At 37.2% G+C, this 18,855-nt stretch overlaps 1 protein-coding gene and 1 long non-coding RNA gene across 2 annotated transcripts; both read right to left on the bottom strand.

The window, feature by feature from the left end:
- Window positions 1-1,915: 1,915 nt before the first annotated feature.
- Window positions 1,916-3,545, bottom strand: LOC148862827 (uncharacterized). Its single transcript, XM_088979938.1, has one exon. The coding sequence runs from the start codon at window positions 3,187-3,189 to the stop codon at window positions 2,263-2,265; it is 927 nt and encodes a 308-aa protein (XP_088836064.1). The 5' UTR covers window positions 3,190-3,545; the 3' UTR covers window positions 1,916-2,262.
- An 11,535-nt stretch (window positions 3,546-15,080) lies between these two features.
- On the bottom strand, window positions 15,081-18,513 carry LOC148862826 (uncharacterized). Its single transcript, XR_016109244.1, has 3 exons — window positions 17,986-18,513; window positions 17,785-17,906; window positions 15,081-17,674 (listed from the first exon to the last, which is right to left on the bottom strand). It is a non-coding gene; the product is annotated as an uncharacterized LOC148862826 (long non-coding RNA).
- Between the last annotated feature and the right edge of the window lie 342 nt (window positions 18,514-18,855).

Genomic DNA, 18,855 nt, shown 5'->3' with positions numbered 1-18,855 from the left:
GAAAATCGTGAATAGTACATATATAGATCACTTGGATCCAACATCCAAGTAAGTATTATCTTAAGAGTGGATATGAACCTTTAAACACAAGCAGCTAACCTGAAGTTGAACTTGTTTCAGAAGGCTTCCCTATTTTGTTTCCTCTTGAAGGTCTATTTGAATATATCCCTCTTTTGAGTTCATTGTAGCAAGCACTATGGTCAGCCTTGGATGGAAGTGGTTGTCTGTCTTTTCCTCTCTCATTTTCTCCTCCAATCTTGATAAAACTTGTCTGGAATGCTTCACATGTTGATGTGGGCACTTGAGTCGTGCAGAGATGGATAACAATGCTCCCCTTCCACTTTAGCCAAACGGGATTAGAGTCAACAATGCCATTAAACATCTCACCACTAATATCACTCACTTTTCTATCATAAGGAACCAACCAAGACATCTCTCTCTCTCTATCCTTATCCGCTGCCTAATTATTAATTCGCCATGTGGCAATCTCTCTTTGGCTACTCCTATAACCGATGAATTGGGACTGCCACTCACGGGCAGGTTAAAGGCCTCCGATGAAAATGGGGTTGGGGGGATAAAAAACCTGAATTCCAATTTTCATTGTTTCACCTTTCTAAAGACGACTTCATCACGACTCGTTAAAGACTTCAAATAGATCATTTTATAGCAATTTGTCTTAACCACAACCAATTAATAATCTAGAATTAGTTACTGACTAGATTTCTAGTTTATCTAAGCTCAAAAGCATGATTACACACTAGTATTAAGCCTGTCTTTTGCCGTGATGAGTGATGACAGCCTACTTTAATTAATCTTAATTGTTATAAGGGAAAATTCCTGATTAGTATTATGTAATTTGAGTTTAGTGTCATTTTGGTTCTTGAACTTTAAAATGTGATAATTCAGTATCCAAATTTTCAAAACATGACAATTTAATACATGTCGTTAATTATCCATTAGGTGACATTTTAAAAAGATACAAATGCCCTTCGAGTGTCATCTAATTTTGTTTATCAATTATCCAAACATTGATAAAAAATATTAAGTCATAAATCATTCTCTTCAATTAAAAAAAATTGGGCTCACTAGAATGCCCACTCAAACGTGACCTCAACTTTCTTGAATGAAAGAAGCAAAGATTTATGACGATTAATTTTTTGCCAATATTTAGATGATTGATAAAGAAAATTAAATAATACTTAAAAAACATCTGTATCCTTTGAGTTTGTCACTTAAACTATAATTTAACTAATGATTAATGACAGGTACTGGATTCTCATGCTTTGAAAATTGGATACTCAATTATCGTATTTTAAAATTTGGGACTAAAGTGACACTAGCACAAATTACAGGATACTAATCGAAAATCTTCCTTATTATAAACTTGTATTTAATCAAGTAAACAATTAAAAGTCAATGAATCATTAATAGTCAAAACTCGAAAACATTTCATTACTACTTATTATGTATTATTCCCTTTTAAACTATTCCGGTACGAGAGACATCCTCCAACTTGGAACTTTCCATATTATATGTTAAGTTATTATCTCTAAAATTAGATACCTCAATACCTAATTATCACTCACGAAAGCAACGACAGCAAAATAAAAGGTAAGGGTAGACGTAGAACTTTCACAAAAGAACGTCGTAACTTCCATCACTTCACACATTCCTTGAGATTGCTCTGCTCTTTCCAGCAGCTATCACACATCGAGAGAGAGAGATCATCTTCGGTTTGTGCCTCACATGACATGTGGGACCGAACTCGTTATTAAAGAATATAAATACAAATATTTAAAGCGTAAAATCTTATATTTTATATTATTTTGTATGAATTTATACTATACATATTTATATTTCTATTATATTTTTTAAACATCGTAGGTTTTCCCATAATTTTAACTACAAAACAATGTATAAATCACATACAACGAAAGGATTCTAATTTCAATAGTTTCTAAGTATTTACAGTTTTCTTCTTCCTCTTGACATATCACGAAGGAAGCTTTCACACAAAGAAAAAAAACTAATTCTTGATTGCGAGCGAAAAATTAAGAAAGAAAAAGATAAAGGCAAAATTTAACTTAAGTCGCTGAAATTTACAGACTCCAGGAAAGGAAATCAAAGAGAACACGGTTGGATACTGATCAGACTTCTATCTATCCACCACTAATTACTTACAGAAAAATATAAATAAAAAAATAAAACAACCGAAAAAGCAGCCGGAAAAAAAAAATGAAAAGAAAGGAGAGAGATTAGAATTTAGAACGGGTTAAGAGTTCTGCTCAACCCGTTCACATTAGCAAAGAACCCAACGAGATCGGGCCTGTATGGAAGATATGATTTCCGCCGATCTCCCTCCTTTAACGCTCTATTTTTCACGTAGTGAATTTCATGAGCCGATACTGCGTCGGAGACTCCCTTGGCTTTCGATTTTCCGGCTACCTTGACATCAGTAGAGTTTCTCCTTTCCTTCGAAACCCCAGGCTTCTCAAGGTTGTCGTCTTTCTTCTTCATCTTGGAAGAGTTGCTATTGGAAGGAGTCAATAAAACGAAGGTATCCTTCCCGTCGCTGTTGCTTCGATGCAGGAGGTCCCTGAATCTCCAACGCTTGGAAGATCCAGTCGAGTTGCTCTTCTTACATCTCTCCGGCGACGCTTGAACCGGTTTCGGTGTCCAAATACAATAAGTACCGGGCGGTAACCCTTCAAGTTCGTCGGCTTCGGACGAGGAAGACGACGGAGGATTAGGATCGCGTTCTTCAATCAACAGCTTTCTCAAGGGGAGTCGAATGGACGAGGCATGAGGAGCCTGGGAATCATCATCCTGGCCGTCGGCGAAAAGAAGATCACGGTTGAAGATGGGAAAGATCGGGCGGATCTGACCGTTGAAAAAGATTTCGTCAGCTGAAATGGGAGACCCGTCGTTATCCCTACAGAAGGAGAATTCAAAATCGTCGTCGTCGTCGGCGTTGTTGCCGTCTTCTACTTGCTGTTCTTCTTTAGATTGATTTTGTGTGTCCTGTTCGGGTGATGGATTCTCCACTGTGTAATCCGAGATACTAAGCTCTGATAAGCCGTTAGATTCTTCCCCAACTTTAGCAGCAACCTCTGCAAATCTGTCCGAGGAATAACTGTTAAAACTTGGGGAAAGGGAGAAAACAGGACTCTGTAGAATCTGCTGCTGCATTTGGATTTTGGAGCACTCCGTATAGAGAAATATAACAAAACCGCCCCGCTCTCGATGGGTTGGTGTTCAGTAGAGCGAGCTCTCTCACGTCTTCCGCCCTCTGGTTCGGTTGTTTGAGGTAGTTCCTTGTTTTCTGCTGCTGCTGCTGTTAACGACTTGAGAGAAAAATAGGAGGAGAAACGAGAGAAATGTGGGAGGTTACTTCCGAGTTCTGATTTTATAGTGTAGTGGAGCATCTGGACCGGGTACTAGGAATAAGACCCGTAGAGGTAACGGAACTGCAGAAGGGCATGACGCTGTTAAAAATAGGGAGAAATAAAAATTTAAACAAAAAATAAGAAAACAAGGAGAAAAAAAAAAAAAGAGGGAAAGGCGTTAAGGCGAGGACCGGAAGCGTTTGCGCGTGCGACGAAGTTACCTTACAGCGATTTTTGGGGCGGGTTTTATTCTCCTGGCTTCGGTTCTTTCCTTGCTGTACACGATATATGCGTAGTTGTACTAGTATAATCGTGTTTTGGATGCATTAAAAAAAAAAAAAAGTCGTGTTATAGATCAGGAATTCCGCACGTGTGGCAGAGTTAGAAAAGAAACTGAACATCTAGAAGGCCTTAGGCCTTTCTTATAATCTTAATTAATTTAATTAATAATCATCATGAGTTTCTTTTAAGCGCTGCCAAATATGAATGCGACTATACAGTTCACACTTGACTGCAGCAGCTCTCGACACGTGGGAACTTGGTGACCTGTCATGCATTGTCAAACTCGCTAGAGTTAAGTTAAGCACTACTCTACTGGAACTAGAAAAGGTCTTTTTATTTTCATGCTGTGTAAACAATCTTAGCCATTGATGTTAGTGACAGGCTAGCCATGCATCCCGTGTGATGGGGGATCTTTCGGTACCCACCTCCAAAAAGAGGGAGGAGGATCGTGTACCAACAGGCCAATAAACGAACCAGACTTCACAGTTTTCATTGGGTAACGAATCGACAGACGACCCCAATCGCATCTTTCGGAAATATCCAAACCGTTCATTGGGGGATCCTAAAAGCCTGAATTAGCCGCCTATAGATGGACAGCGTCCAGACTAACAATTAAGCGGTGAGGGTGGATGGGTCATACGATGGACTTGGTGACTCGAGCGCGTTAGATCGGTAGATCCCTCGCTTTTATTCGGCCGCGTTTACATATAATTCCAATTTACATACGGCTTTTGGAAAAAGAGAAAAACAAGATTTTTCGACAGCGGGAGCCGAGAACCAAACAAAGCCCAAACCCCAATTCCCACTGTGGATAGACAAGTAGCCGAAACCAAACAAAGCCATCCTTTGCTTACTAAAAGATAAAACCATTTTTTAAAAATAAAATAAAGAAAAAAAGAAGCAAAAATATCGAGTTGAATTTGAGAGGATGTAGAAGATGAACCCACTGGGGGAGTTTTATTGCTTTAACATATTATGTTCTAGAAGAAGTTTTCAAGAATGAGAATATCAACTATGTAATGTTTAAACCACTAGTTTTAGGGAATGGATGATAATGATGGGGGCAATCTTGTTGGAGAAGAAGGAGTAGTAAGATGGGACAGTTGCCGCTGGATGCCACCCCTTCCACGGTGGACGGCGCCAGATGTAAAGCCTGAGCCACTTATATTAATTAAAAAGTAATAAATGAGGCGAGGCGAGCGTAGCGCGCTGGAACTGGGAGTAGCATGAATATGACAGAGTGAGGCGGCCCAAAATTAAATGTTTTCACCAACCATACTAAAAAGTAGCAACTAATTTGCTGACAGCATGCATTGCGTTAGACGTTAGTAATACCTTGTGCACCACTCTTCTTTCTTCTTCACCAAGCTAAATAGTAAATACACCTTTGCAGTTGCATATCTATATATGTGTATACAAAGTTTCTAAGTCAATGCAATATATTAAAATATTCTTATTTAAAATTTTCATATTTGGTATGCACAAGAAACATAGGATGAGACTTAAAAAGAGAGTGGTACTCAGGAAGCATGAATTGGACATTAAGTTTGTGTAATATTTACAAATAGCCCAACACCCCATTTTCAGCCACATAGCATAGCAGGTGCCCCACTTCATCTCATCAATCTCCTTGTGTCCTTATCCATCCCTTTTGTACTCTTCTCTACTCTCTACTGCTATTCTGCTCTGCCCAACGGCTCAATATTCAATTAATAGACGCTCTTTCCTTCTATTCTCCCATCTAAAACTGATGTTAATTTTCACTTCCAAGGAATTACCACTAATCAAAACTCCTAAATTATTTCCTTTGTCATTTGCGGATTAATTCAACTAAACAGGAAAAAACTCATAATTAATCAATCAATGTCATCAAATTACAACCAATTATCAAAACTCATACAGGAATTTGATTAATCAAATCTCTTTGGGTATCACGTCTTTCACGGTTTGAGTTTTAAGATGTTAATTGGATAGGAGAGCATACTATTTCAAAAAAATCTAAGGTTTTTAAAATTGAATTGGATAATGAATCATTCAGGGATTCGGTTTTTAGATCGAATAGTCTGATTGCTCGAATCAAATAAATACCCTGTTTTGACATAAAATTTTAAAAAATATAAAAAACGGTTTAATCGCCCAAATCAGTGATTTATTGAACAAATCAATAATTTTTTTGCCAAAAGACAATTTTAGGATAAAATGGATTTACTTGACCAAATCCGATTTTCTTATCCACCACCTGGTCCGGTCCGATTTTAAAACATTGAAAAAATCAGACTAGCCAGTTGAAGCGGTCCGTCCCATTCCGGTCAACTATAAAGACTAATACCGAAACTTCGCTCCGGATTTGGTCAAGTAACCAGCACATATTCAAAATAAAATAAAAGAATAAAAAATGATGGTCAAAGGCTTATAGGCAATATAACAGTTTTATGAATGTTTGTGTTAATAGAGTAACCAATGACAAAGCAAGCAGGTCGTCGGTTGAGGCGAACGCGCACGACATAACCCTCCTCCCCCAACAACATAATAGAACCTCAATTTTACATTCTACAATACGAATTACAACTTAAGAAGGGAAAATATCTTTTCTTTCGTCAAATTCTTCAAACAGCCAACTCCAATAAGAAACAAACTTCGTTTCGCGTCTGTCAATTGGAAAAAGTAAAACCCTTGTTTATGTTAGAGTTAGACCCTCTTATTAAGAATATTATATGTACTTCACCACGTTGACGTTGATACATTTCATCAAGTACAGGTCGCTTGTTACACAAGAATAAATCAACCAAGACCACAAGCCAAGTGTAGGTACTTACTATGCAACACAAAACCCATCAGTGTAATTTTTACTGGGGGCTCCACTACCATATTATCTGTTGCCAATCAAACGCTACCAACATTATCACAACAGGACATTGTATGATGTTTCCACCGTATTTATAAAAATTCAAAAAATTAAATCAAACCGAAAAGCATGCTTTTTAAAACCGACCCGGTGATTGAATCAGTCAGGAGTCTGATTATTGGGTTGAACAGTCAATCTGAATGTTTGATCCGTTTTTGACAAAAAATAAAAAATAATCAAAACCATTTGAACGGTTTGAACAGTTAATCATCCGATTCAATGGTTCTCTGATCAAAATCAACAGTTCTGGGGAGAAGTCCGATTTTTGGAGAAAGCGAAACTGGTCCGATTCCCAATTTTTCTGATCCGATTTTGAAAACCATGCCGAAAAATGGGGTTGAAGGATAGATTTGGTTTTAGTTAAATATATTAAAAAAAAACAGTTTTGGTTCAGAAAATTGCAAATAACGCTAAATATTGATTCATTATCAAAAATAGCTTATGGTTTGAAATGTGTATATGTGACTACACTATAGTGGTCTGTTAGGAACTTAGGACATTATTGGAAGAGATTTGTAACAAAATTCATTTCAATGACCTACCAAAATGATCTCACACTACGATGGATTCCGGTCATGATGAGATGAGTGGGAAGAGTGGTATTAGATCAAATTGGCAAAGAATCAGAATATGTTTTGTTGGCAGAAGATCCGAATTTATTGAACTGATCATCATAAATTACCCAGTCAGCCATGTATGGTTTTGTCTCCAGTACTAAATCCGGACTCGCATTAACTGATTACATCAGCTTGTGTGACCTCTGGGGCTGGACCTAAATGGAGAGGAGCCAAAGCGGTAGGGCCAGTGTGTGGTTGATAAAACAATTTCAGATGCATGGCATACGAAAATTTGTATAATAGTTAATTTTATTATATTATTAATAATATAATGCATGTTCTTCGTACTGATTCGGTTCCATCAAACATTTTTTTATGTAAAAAATGATCCATTAAAAATATCATGGGAACATTTGGGTCCCCTTTTTATAATTAACCAAAAAACTTTGAGTTACATTTATCGGGATGTGATTATTATTCACATAAGAGTTTTGGAGTGTAGCTCGCTTTGCTAGATCATGCGCTGGTTTTATTATGTCTTTACTTACATACAAAATTTTAATATTATCAAAAAATAAGAGAAATTTAGATATATGATCATAAAATGCCAGCAAATCTCACATGATGTTTTTCTCAAGTTTCATAAGAACATCTTTGGCATCTAATAGCAAAAAACTTATTTTAACACCCATATAAAAACACTTACATAAGCCTCTAATTACTGCCCAGAGCTCAACTACTACTTGTGATCTTACCATGCATGGTTGTCCTTCTGCAATGAAAAGAGGAGACTTGTGAGAAAACATATATATTCTAATGGATGCAGTTTGTATGGTGGCGCACTAAGAACCATCTACTAAGATGATCGGGAGGTTTGTGAGAAGAGCCTGATGCAAATCCCAAACTGATTGCATATGTGGTGAATTCAAAATTTTGAGCTCAGTTTCTCTAAAGTTATAGTAACTTTCAGCCTTTCACAAAAATTGAAGAGGGTCTGGTTTTACATTATTAAAATTTTGATCATTTCTTGTATTCCATAAACTTCTAAAGATAGCACAGATCTTTGCAATATAGTTATACTTTAATACTTTGTTCTACAAGTGAGCATTATGTTGCCACCACCATTGGATCAGATCCTCTTGTCCAGAGCTTAGAAAAGCCTCTGGGACAAGTCCATATTAGGCCTGCATCCAAACAGCCCTTAAAAGAGACCATTCCAAAAAGAAGTGCTCTTGGGTTTCTAGAGATTCCTTACAAAAAGTACACAAAGTGTCTTTTCTTCTTCTGCATATCCATATTTCTGTTTTTGTTCAAACAGCTTTATAGAGGAACTTCCACATGAAGATCTGACATCTATGGGAGTATGGATTCTTCCAGATTCTGGACCAGTTCACTATACTTGATCGAATTTGTAATGGAATTTCTAAAAGTGAGTGATAGGCTGAATTCATAGTGAACTCCCCATTACTCGTGTCCTTCCAAAGAAACCTATCAAGTTGCCGTAGAGACCTTAAAGGAGTGGTTAGAATTGCTTCAACACTTTAATCTTCAAAATAATTGTTGATGTAGTTCCTTTTAATAATTTCTTGAATATATATATATATATATATGTAATATCTATTCAAATAGTCAAGCATTAGAAATTGAATCATTCAGGTCCATCATGAGTGATTATGAAGAGACGTAGGCATAGGCTAAGTTGCAATTACGCGGGGTTAAAGGGCAAGAATGGAGTAAACTTGGAGAATCCGGTGGCCACATATATATTTACCATGCATCAATCATCTACGACCTTGTGAAGAATAATTACAGGGTAGGTTAATGACCTTGTGAAGAATAATTACAGGGTAGGTTAATTTGCTATGACTATGGCTCTATGAGTGCATGGATGTGTATTGTATAGAGTGCAATGAGTAAGCACTGCTAGACATAGTGAATATGTCCCCCTCCCCCTCCAGGCTCCAGGCTCCAGGCTCCGGTCAATTAATGGGGCCCATTTAGACTTGGTACATTCATTATTCATTTACTTAGGTAGGTTAAAGCAAGACAGAAATCACCACAATAACAGTAATCCAATCATTCATATCCATGTTGGATAAGCTAGGAAGTTTAATTTGGACTAGTCCAATTAACCCTTTTTCCACGAATAGATCGAACGTAACAAATTAGAAGATGAGCCTGTCTCTGTCTGGTTGACGGAGATGGAAGAGTTGAAGAATGAAGACGAAGACCGCCACCCAGGTAAACGATCCTAGGCCCTACCTAGATCGAGCCAATTGAATTCTATTTCTATGTATTTGTCTTCCAAGATAAAATTGATCAATATTCCAGCTGTTTTCTAAACTGAGAGTTTTGAAGACTTGATGATTTAAACGGATTGGGGGCTGCAGAAGAAAACGGACCAGTTCAACTTCACATGAATGAGACATGTTTCTTTCTTAATTCCTTTGTCACCAAGTTATCAGCTCATGTCTCCAACAACAACAGGCAGTGGCCGAGTGATCGATTACAAAGGAACAAAAAGGAAGTCAATGAAGATGCATGGTATGTACATATATACGACAAATGGATTTCTGAGAATTATTACACACAATACAACAGTTGTCTTCTCATCCTATTGCTTGGGTTGGAAGTAGGCGTCCGGCGTTCCTCAACACACTACAGCTTTTACAAAAAGAAACGCTAGCTTTTACTTTTACTGTATGTATGTCAGTCAGGACGGACATTGGCTTCATCCTGCATATATTGTACTACTTGGTAACAATAATTGTTGTGTATATGCAACGCATATGAGATGTAGCTGTACATGTGTTAATTTGAATATGAATTTCATCTTTGAAAGAGTCTACAGATCAAACTCAAAGTCTTGGTTGGTTGCTCATCAACAAAACATGGTTTAGATGGCTGAATCCTCAAGTCGAGTCCACCAGCCAATATCATCAGGCATGCATATATAGTTATATACACAAATGCATACCAATAAATTCGGATTAGCTGAATGCTTTAGCTGTTTAGTGGGTTGTGGAACTAATGATGAGATTCTACACCAGTATTTAAATACATGGGGTTTACATCTTTACAGTGGGGCTCATGAATTTATTACTGACATGAAACCTTATCATTGGTTTCATAACCTGCTAAATAATTAAAACGTTCATCTAAACCTTGCTCCACACAAACACCCATCCTTCAGAAGTATACAAATATTGTCATGTGCACTGGTGGGAACTAGGAACTGCGAGATTAACGTCAACCAAGTCTCGACTAAATCAAGGCTACAAGCCAACAAGGGCAATTCAAATCCCACATTAGAAGCAATAGTCCATTTTCCATTCAAACTAGCTGACCCAAAGAAACAAAGGACTAATCAACAAATTATTCCTTTCTTCTATTTAGTTGTTTTTTTCCCTTAGCCTAGAGATGTTGTAGGACCCATGTATCATGGATGCTCAAGCAAAAGAAAACAGCCATGATCTCCTGAAAGCAAAAAAAAAAAAACAGTATGAAGATCTTAAGCGTAGGGGTATTCATGATCTGATTTATTTTAATTTGGAGAAGATCTTATACCACACTAATAAATTATGGTTTGAGAAATTCCCAGATCAAACCAAACCATTTTAGTATAAAAATCAAATCAGACCAAACTATTCTATCATGGTTTGGTCTAGTTTTTAATACGATTTAGGCCATTCTACTGGGTTTAATCCAATTAGAAAGCCCAAATACCATGCATACCTAGGTACATAAATAACAAATCTAATTCAAATATCAAATCTAATTGTTAATAAGTGCCACCTACTATCATATACATTACTTCACACTTTGTCAAACATAAACAGCTCCATGGGCATCAAATTACAAGTTAAAAATTGAAACAAATAACAACAATGTTTGAAGTCAAATATACATAATGGATCAGTCTGATTTGATAGCCTAGATCATATAATTAGCATTCCCCTAAGTAAAAGTAGCACACCTAGTCACATAATGAAAATATCTCGTTAAATTCAGAAAGGGATAATCCCAATTCACTATTGCAAAGATGTCACAAGGTTCTTGCTTTCAAGAAATCCCCTCTCAAAGATGTTGGTGAGGAAATGTCAAAGTTGTTTCTAGAGAAGAAAAAAGTGGCATCACAATCAATAATGGGACTGTTACTAAGAGGTGGTGGAGGTGGATGACTTTACATTAACTACTGTGAGGAATGAGATATGAGATAACATGTTGACAGTGTAATTGATGGACCCTAAAAGAGTGTAACTAAAGGCGTTGGGCCCAAACCCCAAATCCGTCTACCACACCAATAGTCCAAAATACGTTGATGCTGACACTGACGTCTGAGGCTGCTTGAATTCATTAAACAAGTACAAACTCCAGGGCCCAACCTTAATCCTTATCCTTAAGCTGCCTCTTCACCGGAATACTTTCAGAACCAAAGTCAACTCCAGGACCCATTACTCTGATTCCAGATGCAGGTAAATCGATTTAAGATTAACCACCTGATATTCTTCTTAAATGCATGATGAAGAAGAAAATCAACTTTCCCCTCTCAAAATCCTTTTGTGTGCATTGACGGGAATCAAACACAAATCAACTTTGCAACTTATCTCACTCTGCTAGGCCAACACCAACACCAAGGTGATGTTTGGATGCCATTTCCTGAGAAAACGACACCATGTAAGCACCACACTAGAGAAAGCAGTGCTTAAAACAACACCTCGTTTGGTACCGTTATTTCAGAAAAATGTTGCTCCAAACTATGCTTTAAAAATCAGGAAAGTGTGATCTGAAGTAATACCAAATTCAATGTTTTTTAAGAAAACGGTGCATTGTTGCCAACGGTGCAATGATATGATATCAATGCGACATCATCTTGGGTGTTGAATAATATAGATCAATGTTGAAAATGTTGCCGCCAGTACTGGTACCAAACAAAACCAGTACTATTTTCTCAAAAAACGCCTATGTAACAGCACCGTTTTCATTACAACTCTACATACCCAGCACCGTTTTTATAAGAAAACGGTATAATATTCCCAGCACTGATGCCAAACACCTACCAAATGAATCAGGTATTATGAAATTCACCAACTCTCAACTGACTTCACGATGCTGTTCACCACCTCGGAATCAGCTTCACGTTTGACAGCTCAATCCACATGAATAATCTAGTGCTCATAAATTTTCATCACCCTCTCTATCACAGCCTCTCCCTCAGTGCACAGGGACCCATGTCGCGTGGAATTATGTCCACAACCCCACCCCAACGGCCCAACCCAACCAAAGTCGGTCTCTGAGCTATCTAATCTTGTTCTTTGAATCGATGCTTAAGTACATGGGGTGCTGCTGGGTTGCGGGTTTTGGGCCAGTGAAAACATCATCGCCTCTGAAAACGGAAGCACAAGCCCTTTTAGAAGCAGTCATTTTTGCGGATCAGCTGAACGAGTCAGATCTATGCTTTGAATCTGATAGTGAATGCCTAGTTAAAATGCTGAATGATATTGATGTTTCTGAAGACCCGGATATCCTCTTTTGTTGCAAGGATATTCAAGAAGTTACTACAAGAAGAAATTACAGGGTCCAGTTTCGCCCGAGGGAAGCAAATCAGGAAGCGCATACTGCGGCTAAACGTGGTCTTTCTGCAAGTTTTAAGTCTAATAAAGCTAGTCCCTTGCGTCTCTCTGATGTAATTAATTTGGACATAGCCTTTTGTGATCGTCTGTCGTAGTTTGTTTTCAGTAGTTTGTGTTTATTTTCTTATATGTTGGTTTTGTTAGCTGTGGAGTCCTCAGTTATGTTAGTGCCCGTCTCTGATGTCTCTCTCTCTCTGCTTTAATGAATTTCATCAGTTTTCACCAAAGAAAAAACCTAATACAGGGAAGCAGATGAGTGGATCAAGCAAGCGTTGCTATAAGAAATTCAAAACTTTAAGAGATCTTTTGAAGAAAGCAATGTAAATAGAGAGTAATGTGGTAGCTCATGAATTGGCAAGTAAAGCTAGAATAATGGATATGGACATGGTTTATATTGGACAAGACGAACTACCAGACTGGATGAGATTTTATTTTTTATTTTATTTTATTTTATTATTTTTTTTTTTTTGCTCAATCCAGGCTAATGGTCGGCATGTAAAAAATGTTTTAGTGAGTAATGACATCGTCTTTATGATTAGAAAAGATATTCTGTACAAGGACTAGAAACGCTCCTCAACATCCGTCCAAGGATGCTAAATTAGTAGAATCAATATACTTCTTCCTCGAAATTAAAATATTTCATAAACTGTATTTTAACATTTAACGAGATACATTTGTCATCATGTTCGCCAATCACTTCTTTTACTGCATGGTGCAGCGGATGCACCACAGGTTTTGCCTTGATAATAATGGTATTTCCGTGTCTAAAGATGATAATATATCCACTTTATTCGCTAGGATCATAATATAGCAAATGCAACATTATAGTATTACTACAGTGTGATTTTATGTTGGCGAGCATTAATATGCCACTTTGTATATGTGGATTTTCCATAGGGAAACAAATAATCTTGTCCCACAATTTTTGTATTAGATTTTATCACAATGTTGTTCCTAGTGAGAGGTGGATTAGATACGTATTAAATGCAAAATAAGCTTATGCGCAAATCCCTTATAAACAAGAGTTTTTAAAGTGTACAAATTTAATAACATTGGGAGTGCAAATCAAGGTTCACCTAGGATTGGAGATAACTCATTGTCAACTTTTTCAACACTTTGGTTCAATAATTAATAACGAGAGACTGAGCAGGATGTCGCAGCAAGATGGGAAAAATAGATGCATGCATTTGGAGTTTTATGTGACAGACAAGTACCACTTAGATTAAAAAGCACAATTCTATAAAATAATTGAAAGGCCAGCTATATTGTACAAATCAGTGTTGGGCAGTCAAAAACATGTCCAAAAACTAGTGGCAGAAATGTATATGCTGAGATGGATGAATGGAAAAACTAGAAAAGACAGGTTAAAAAATGAAATCGTTTCTAGGATTAAGATGATTTGGTCATGTGCATAAAAAACCATCAACAGAACCCATAAAAAGTGATTTGTTACAAGTTGAAGAGGCTAGAAGGGCAAGGAGTCGATAGAAAAGGACGTGGGTAGTAGTAATAAATGATTTAAGCGCCAATAATGTAACAACGGATATGGCATTAAACAGAATAGATTGACAAAACAGGATTCATGCAGCCAACCCCATATAGTTGGAATAAGGTTTTGGATGATGATAATGATTTTTCTTATACACAAGGTGACAGCTCTCAAGCCTAAACTTGTGTTCTCATGTTTGTAGTAGATTTTATTGCATATAATTCATCCAAAGTATAACTGAATTGAATCCTTTGAGGCAAAAGAATGTAGAAACATCCTGGTCGAAAACACAAAGTGATTATAGGAAGCAAATGAAGGAAACATTGTAAAAGGAAATGAACCAATCATAAGCAGGATAACAGGAGAAAGAAGCATAAACATAGCATCAATCAGAATAGGGTAAAATCATATGTTACTTTCTTCTAGAAAAAGTAGCATGACTGAATCTGTGACAAAAGCCAAACATCAATACGAAAAAAAGGCATCAATTGACAAAGAAATCTATGCTCTTTTCTAAGAAAACTATTTCACTCAACTTTCATAAGTTTCTGTCCTACTAACAAGAAAACCAAAACCAAAATAATAAGTTGGACTCCAGAAATGTTCTAAAATTGCCATAGCATTGGTTTGTTAGTGAAGCAAGTGAAGCAAAGACCATCGAAGAAATGTCAATCCAACAGTCCAACTGTGAAAGCCATATTAACTGTCATCTCAGAAGCAGTTCAGCATTAAAATGATTTGTTTGATTTGGCTTGAGACATGGTTGGACCGCCACACTGAATTGGATCCCTTTCAGTAAAGTAACATAAAAATCCTGCTAACCACCCAAAGGGAAAAGGGGAGACAATTCTTTTATTAAATAAACTGGTTTTATTTAAGAGTACCAGTAGCTCCTTAAAGAATTGGAACATGTCAAATTAAAGAGCTTTTACTCGAAGAAACCATTAATTCATCTGTGATCTAGCCAAGCTGGAGAAAGATTGGTACAACATTGTCTTCTTTGCCACATTGAGAATGACAGCATATACCCAGTTTACATGAATCCGGTCTCTTAAGAAGTAGCAAGACCAAGACCCCCCCCCCCCAGTTGAACCACTTTGTCTGCTCAAAATTTTAGTTCCTGGGAATTTTGCATGTACCATGAAAGCTTCACCTGGTTTCTCTTAAGGGAAGGAAAAAAATTAAAAGCATACTTTTACCGTCAGGACTATTCACCTATAACAACAATTGCTATGAAAAGAAATAGGCACAGCAAAAAAATGGAATTGAGCAATTGCAAAATCACTGGATATGTTAGCATGTACTCAAAGATCAACTGAAACCATGATAATGGTTTTCAATGCTAAAACAAGCTTAAAAAAACGTATAGGTACTTTGGAATGGCAATATACAAAATGCATTGCTGATCAAATGTGAAAAGAAAATTACCATACCTGAATATAAGAATGCGAAAAAAGTATCATTATTTATTCAGTTTTTGCAATATGATTTCATTAAAAGGATCAAAATAGCAATTTAAGGAAGAAAGTTTTAGTAGATTGGTACCATAAGTGGCATGGGATGCACTATTCCTGATTATGAATGTGATAAAAAAAAGTTCGAACTATAAAGAAGTGGAAGCATAAACCAAAAACAGACAATTTTAGCATAATTTGCGCAAGTTATTCTCAGATTCATAAGGAAGTCATGCTCAAAGCAGGATTTTTTATTTTAAGAGATAGCACATGGTTTCTAAACCTAACTTGCTTCAGTTGCCTCGCATTAGGATTGCTGTTTAAATTTTAATAGGTCTAGGAAAATAATTTACATCATGTCTAATTGAGTAAAAGTTGTAAATAATGGTCTCTAAGCATTATTTAGTAAGCAAGCTACATATATCTGTTTATGACTCATGTACTAGTTTTACTATTGTAAAATAAGTTATTTTGTTCATCTCTTGAGTAGTGGTATTCCTCTCATCAATGAACAACTCTGCTATAACTTTTGTGGTTTGGCTCTAACCAGACAAGCAAACCATGGTTTAAAATAAGTTTGCTTCACACAAAAAGAGCATCTGAATCTGAGTGATGTGGGAGCCGGCAGCAGCAGCAGCAGTAATTTAGTGTTCTCAGCAGCAACAATTTAGTGTTCTCATCCTATCTTATCTATTCAGTATTCTTACCTTATCTGCTTTCAGTAGCGGGGATTAGTAGGAGTCTTATCTATTCAGTTATCTTATCTTATCAGTTCAGTAGGATAGATTAAGGGAGTCTTACCTTATCTAATTACAGTTCTTATCTTATCTTATCAATTCAGTAGGATAGATTAAGGAAGTCTTATCTTATCTTATCAGTTCAGTAGGATAGATTAAGGGAGTCTTACCTTATCTAATTACAGTTCTTATCTTATCTTATCAGTTCAATAGGATAGACTAAGGAAGTCTTATCTTATCTTATCAGTTCAGTCTTATTTTATCAGTTTAATAGGATAGAGTAGTAGATTAGCAAGGAGTCTTCCTAAAAGTAGGATTCTACCTCTTGTAATCTCCTATTTAAGGAGCTGATATTATTCAATAAACATATCGAAAATTTCAGTCAAGAAAAGAACAAAGGAGAATTGGCGATCTCTTGAACAAATCACCATTAAGGCGCCAAGATAGGTTCCTCAAGAAAAGGGAGGAACAAGGGAAAACAGGAGGCTTTCCCTGTGGACCGACCCATGACGAGATCCTATTCCCGGGCCCATAACACTAAGAGCAGCCACTTTGGGCAAAAAATGCCAAAGGTTAGGTCTGTATCTGGTCCATCCCTCCAAGACCCCAGATAGCTAGGACCAACATTGGATCATGGCCTTTTTTATAAATGATTATCATCCTAAAAAGGTTAGACAAAATCAAAAGCAAGTAATAGATAAATTCTCAGCTCCTGCAAGAAAAGAGATGTCAATTAATAAATAAACACAAAGTCCTCTTCATATATCTAGTTAGGGCACGAAAAATGATAAGCTGCATGTTTTCCAAACCACTAATGCCAAATCCAAATGTCAACTTCTTGAAGCTTGCCAACATCATTCACCTATAATGATTATTTAGTTGCAAATTGCGCAACAAAATTGATATATGAGATATTAACAGGGTCACAATTAGTTAGACTGAATGTTCAGAAAACGAGATCAGATATAGCCTAAAATTGGGAGCTGCTTCAGTTGTTCCAATTTGACCAGAAGTTCAGCCGAAGGCAACTAGAGACAGCAGTACTGATTAAACTATCACTTTCTTATAACCAGCATGTGCATAATTTTGGGATGTAAAAACTTTTCTCATTCAACTGTCTGGCTTACTAGTCCTGTCTAGATTACTCTAATTTAAGCCCAACCCGTATGCCTCAAATGGACTGTTGCAGAGACACCGAAGTTTCAACTAAGCCCAGCCACTCATCCTGGTCCTGTTTCCAAATATCGGCAATATGACACTTACAGAAGGAAAATTGATGTTGATAACAACAACATTCTTATTGAAGCTTCTACCAGAATGATATTTGACAAGGCAACGTACCCAGTTGTAGTTTGTTATATCATAGGATTATGCTCGAATCTGATAGTTGGGTCACTGTAAACCTCAATGTCTTCTTTTAACCAACTATAACCGAAATATTTGCAATGAGAAGCCAATAACAGCTGAAATGCAGAGTGTATTCAGAGTTATTGGAGCAAAAACATAAGATTTAAAATTAATAGGAACTATTATAACGATTACCTGCTTTCTGCGCCTCCAGTCTTCCACAACCTCCTTGGTTGCGGAAACACTGTTTGCCTTTTAGTATTAGCTCAAGTGGTTTGGGGTTGTCAGGATGGGTACCGTCACCGTATACCATCTTGGAGTAACCTCAATGCCCTAACTGGGAGTATGCGACTGATCACCTCGAAAGTAGCTCGAATGCCTGAAGAGTAGAATCGAGCTTGCTGGGGCATAGTATCCCTCCGTTGAGTCCATCCGTGATCCGTCATCTTTCTCCGCTTAATAAACGAATGGGTGATTCATTCTTCTTCCGCTGCACCAAATAAGAGATCAGACTCCTCTATTGCTGGTTCCGTTCTCCAAGAGAAGAACATTTTCTGTAGGCGTACGGCCAATGGTTTACAAAAAAAGAACTAATATGATTCAGTCATACGTGGAAGTGGGAACTGGGAAGAGCCGGAGAGGAGAAAAACAACAGGTCGGTATTGATACAACCTGCTCAATTTTCTCTTTTGGTTTTCATGGCTGTGTCAATTGTTATTCTGGCTACCTAAAGCCCAACTTTAGCCTCGAATGATCCATGAAACTTGTCCCAGGTCCACATTGAATCACTAATACACTCCAGCTGACTAATCAACCAATATTTTAGCTTTAGAACAACAAAATTTACAAAGCCCAACTCCAGCTGATGGCCAACTTATACTGTTTACGGGCCGCTGAAACTGTAGCTGGGAATCCGGTATGGCCCGAGGCCCAAGCCCTAACGGAACTCTAGTTGACAATCGAACCCAGAAAGTCCAAAAAATGGTTGGACTTGATCTTGGAGGCAGAGATGAGAACTGGCCGAACCCCTGAAGGAGCTACGTAGTACATATCTTCCTGTAAAGG

The sequence above is a fragment of the Nelumbo lutea genome, chromosome 3 (assembly GCF_056320005.1).
Source record: "Nelumbo lutea isolate HS-2025 chromosome 3, American lotus-T2T, whole genome shotgun sequence".
Taxonomy (NCBI): Eukaryota; Viridiplantae; Streptophyta; class Magnoliopsida; order Proteales; family Nelumbonaceae; genus Nelumbo; species Nelumbo lutea.
This window is presented reverse-complemented; position numbering and strand designations above follow the sequence as displayed.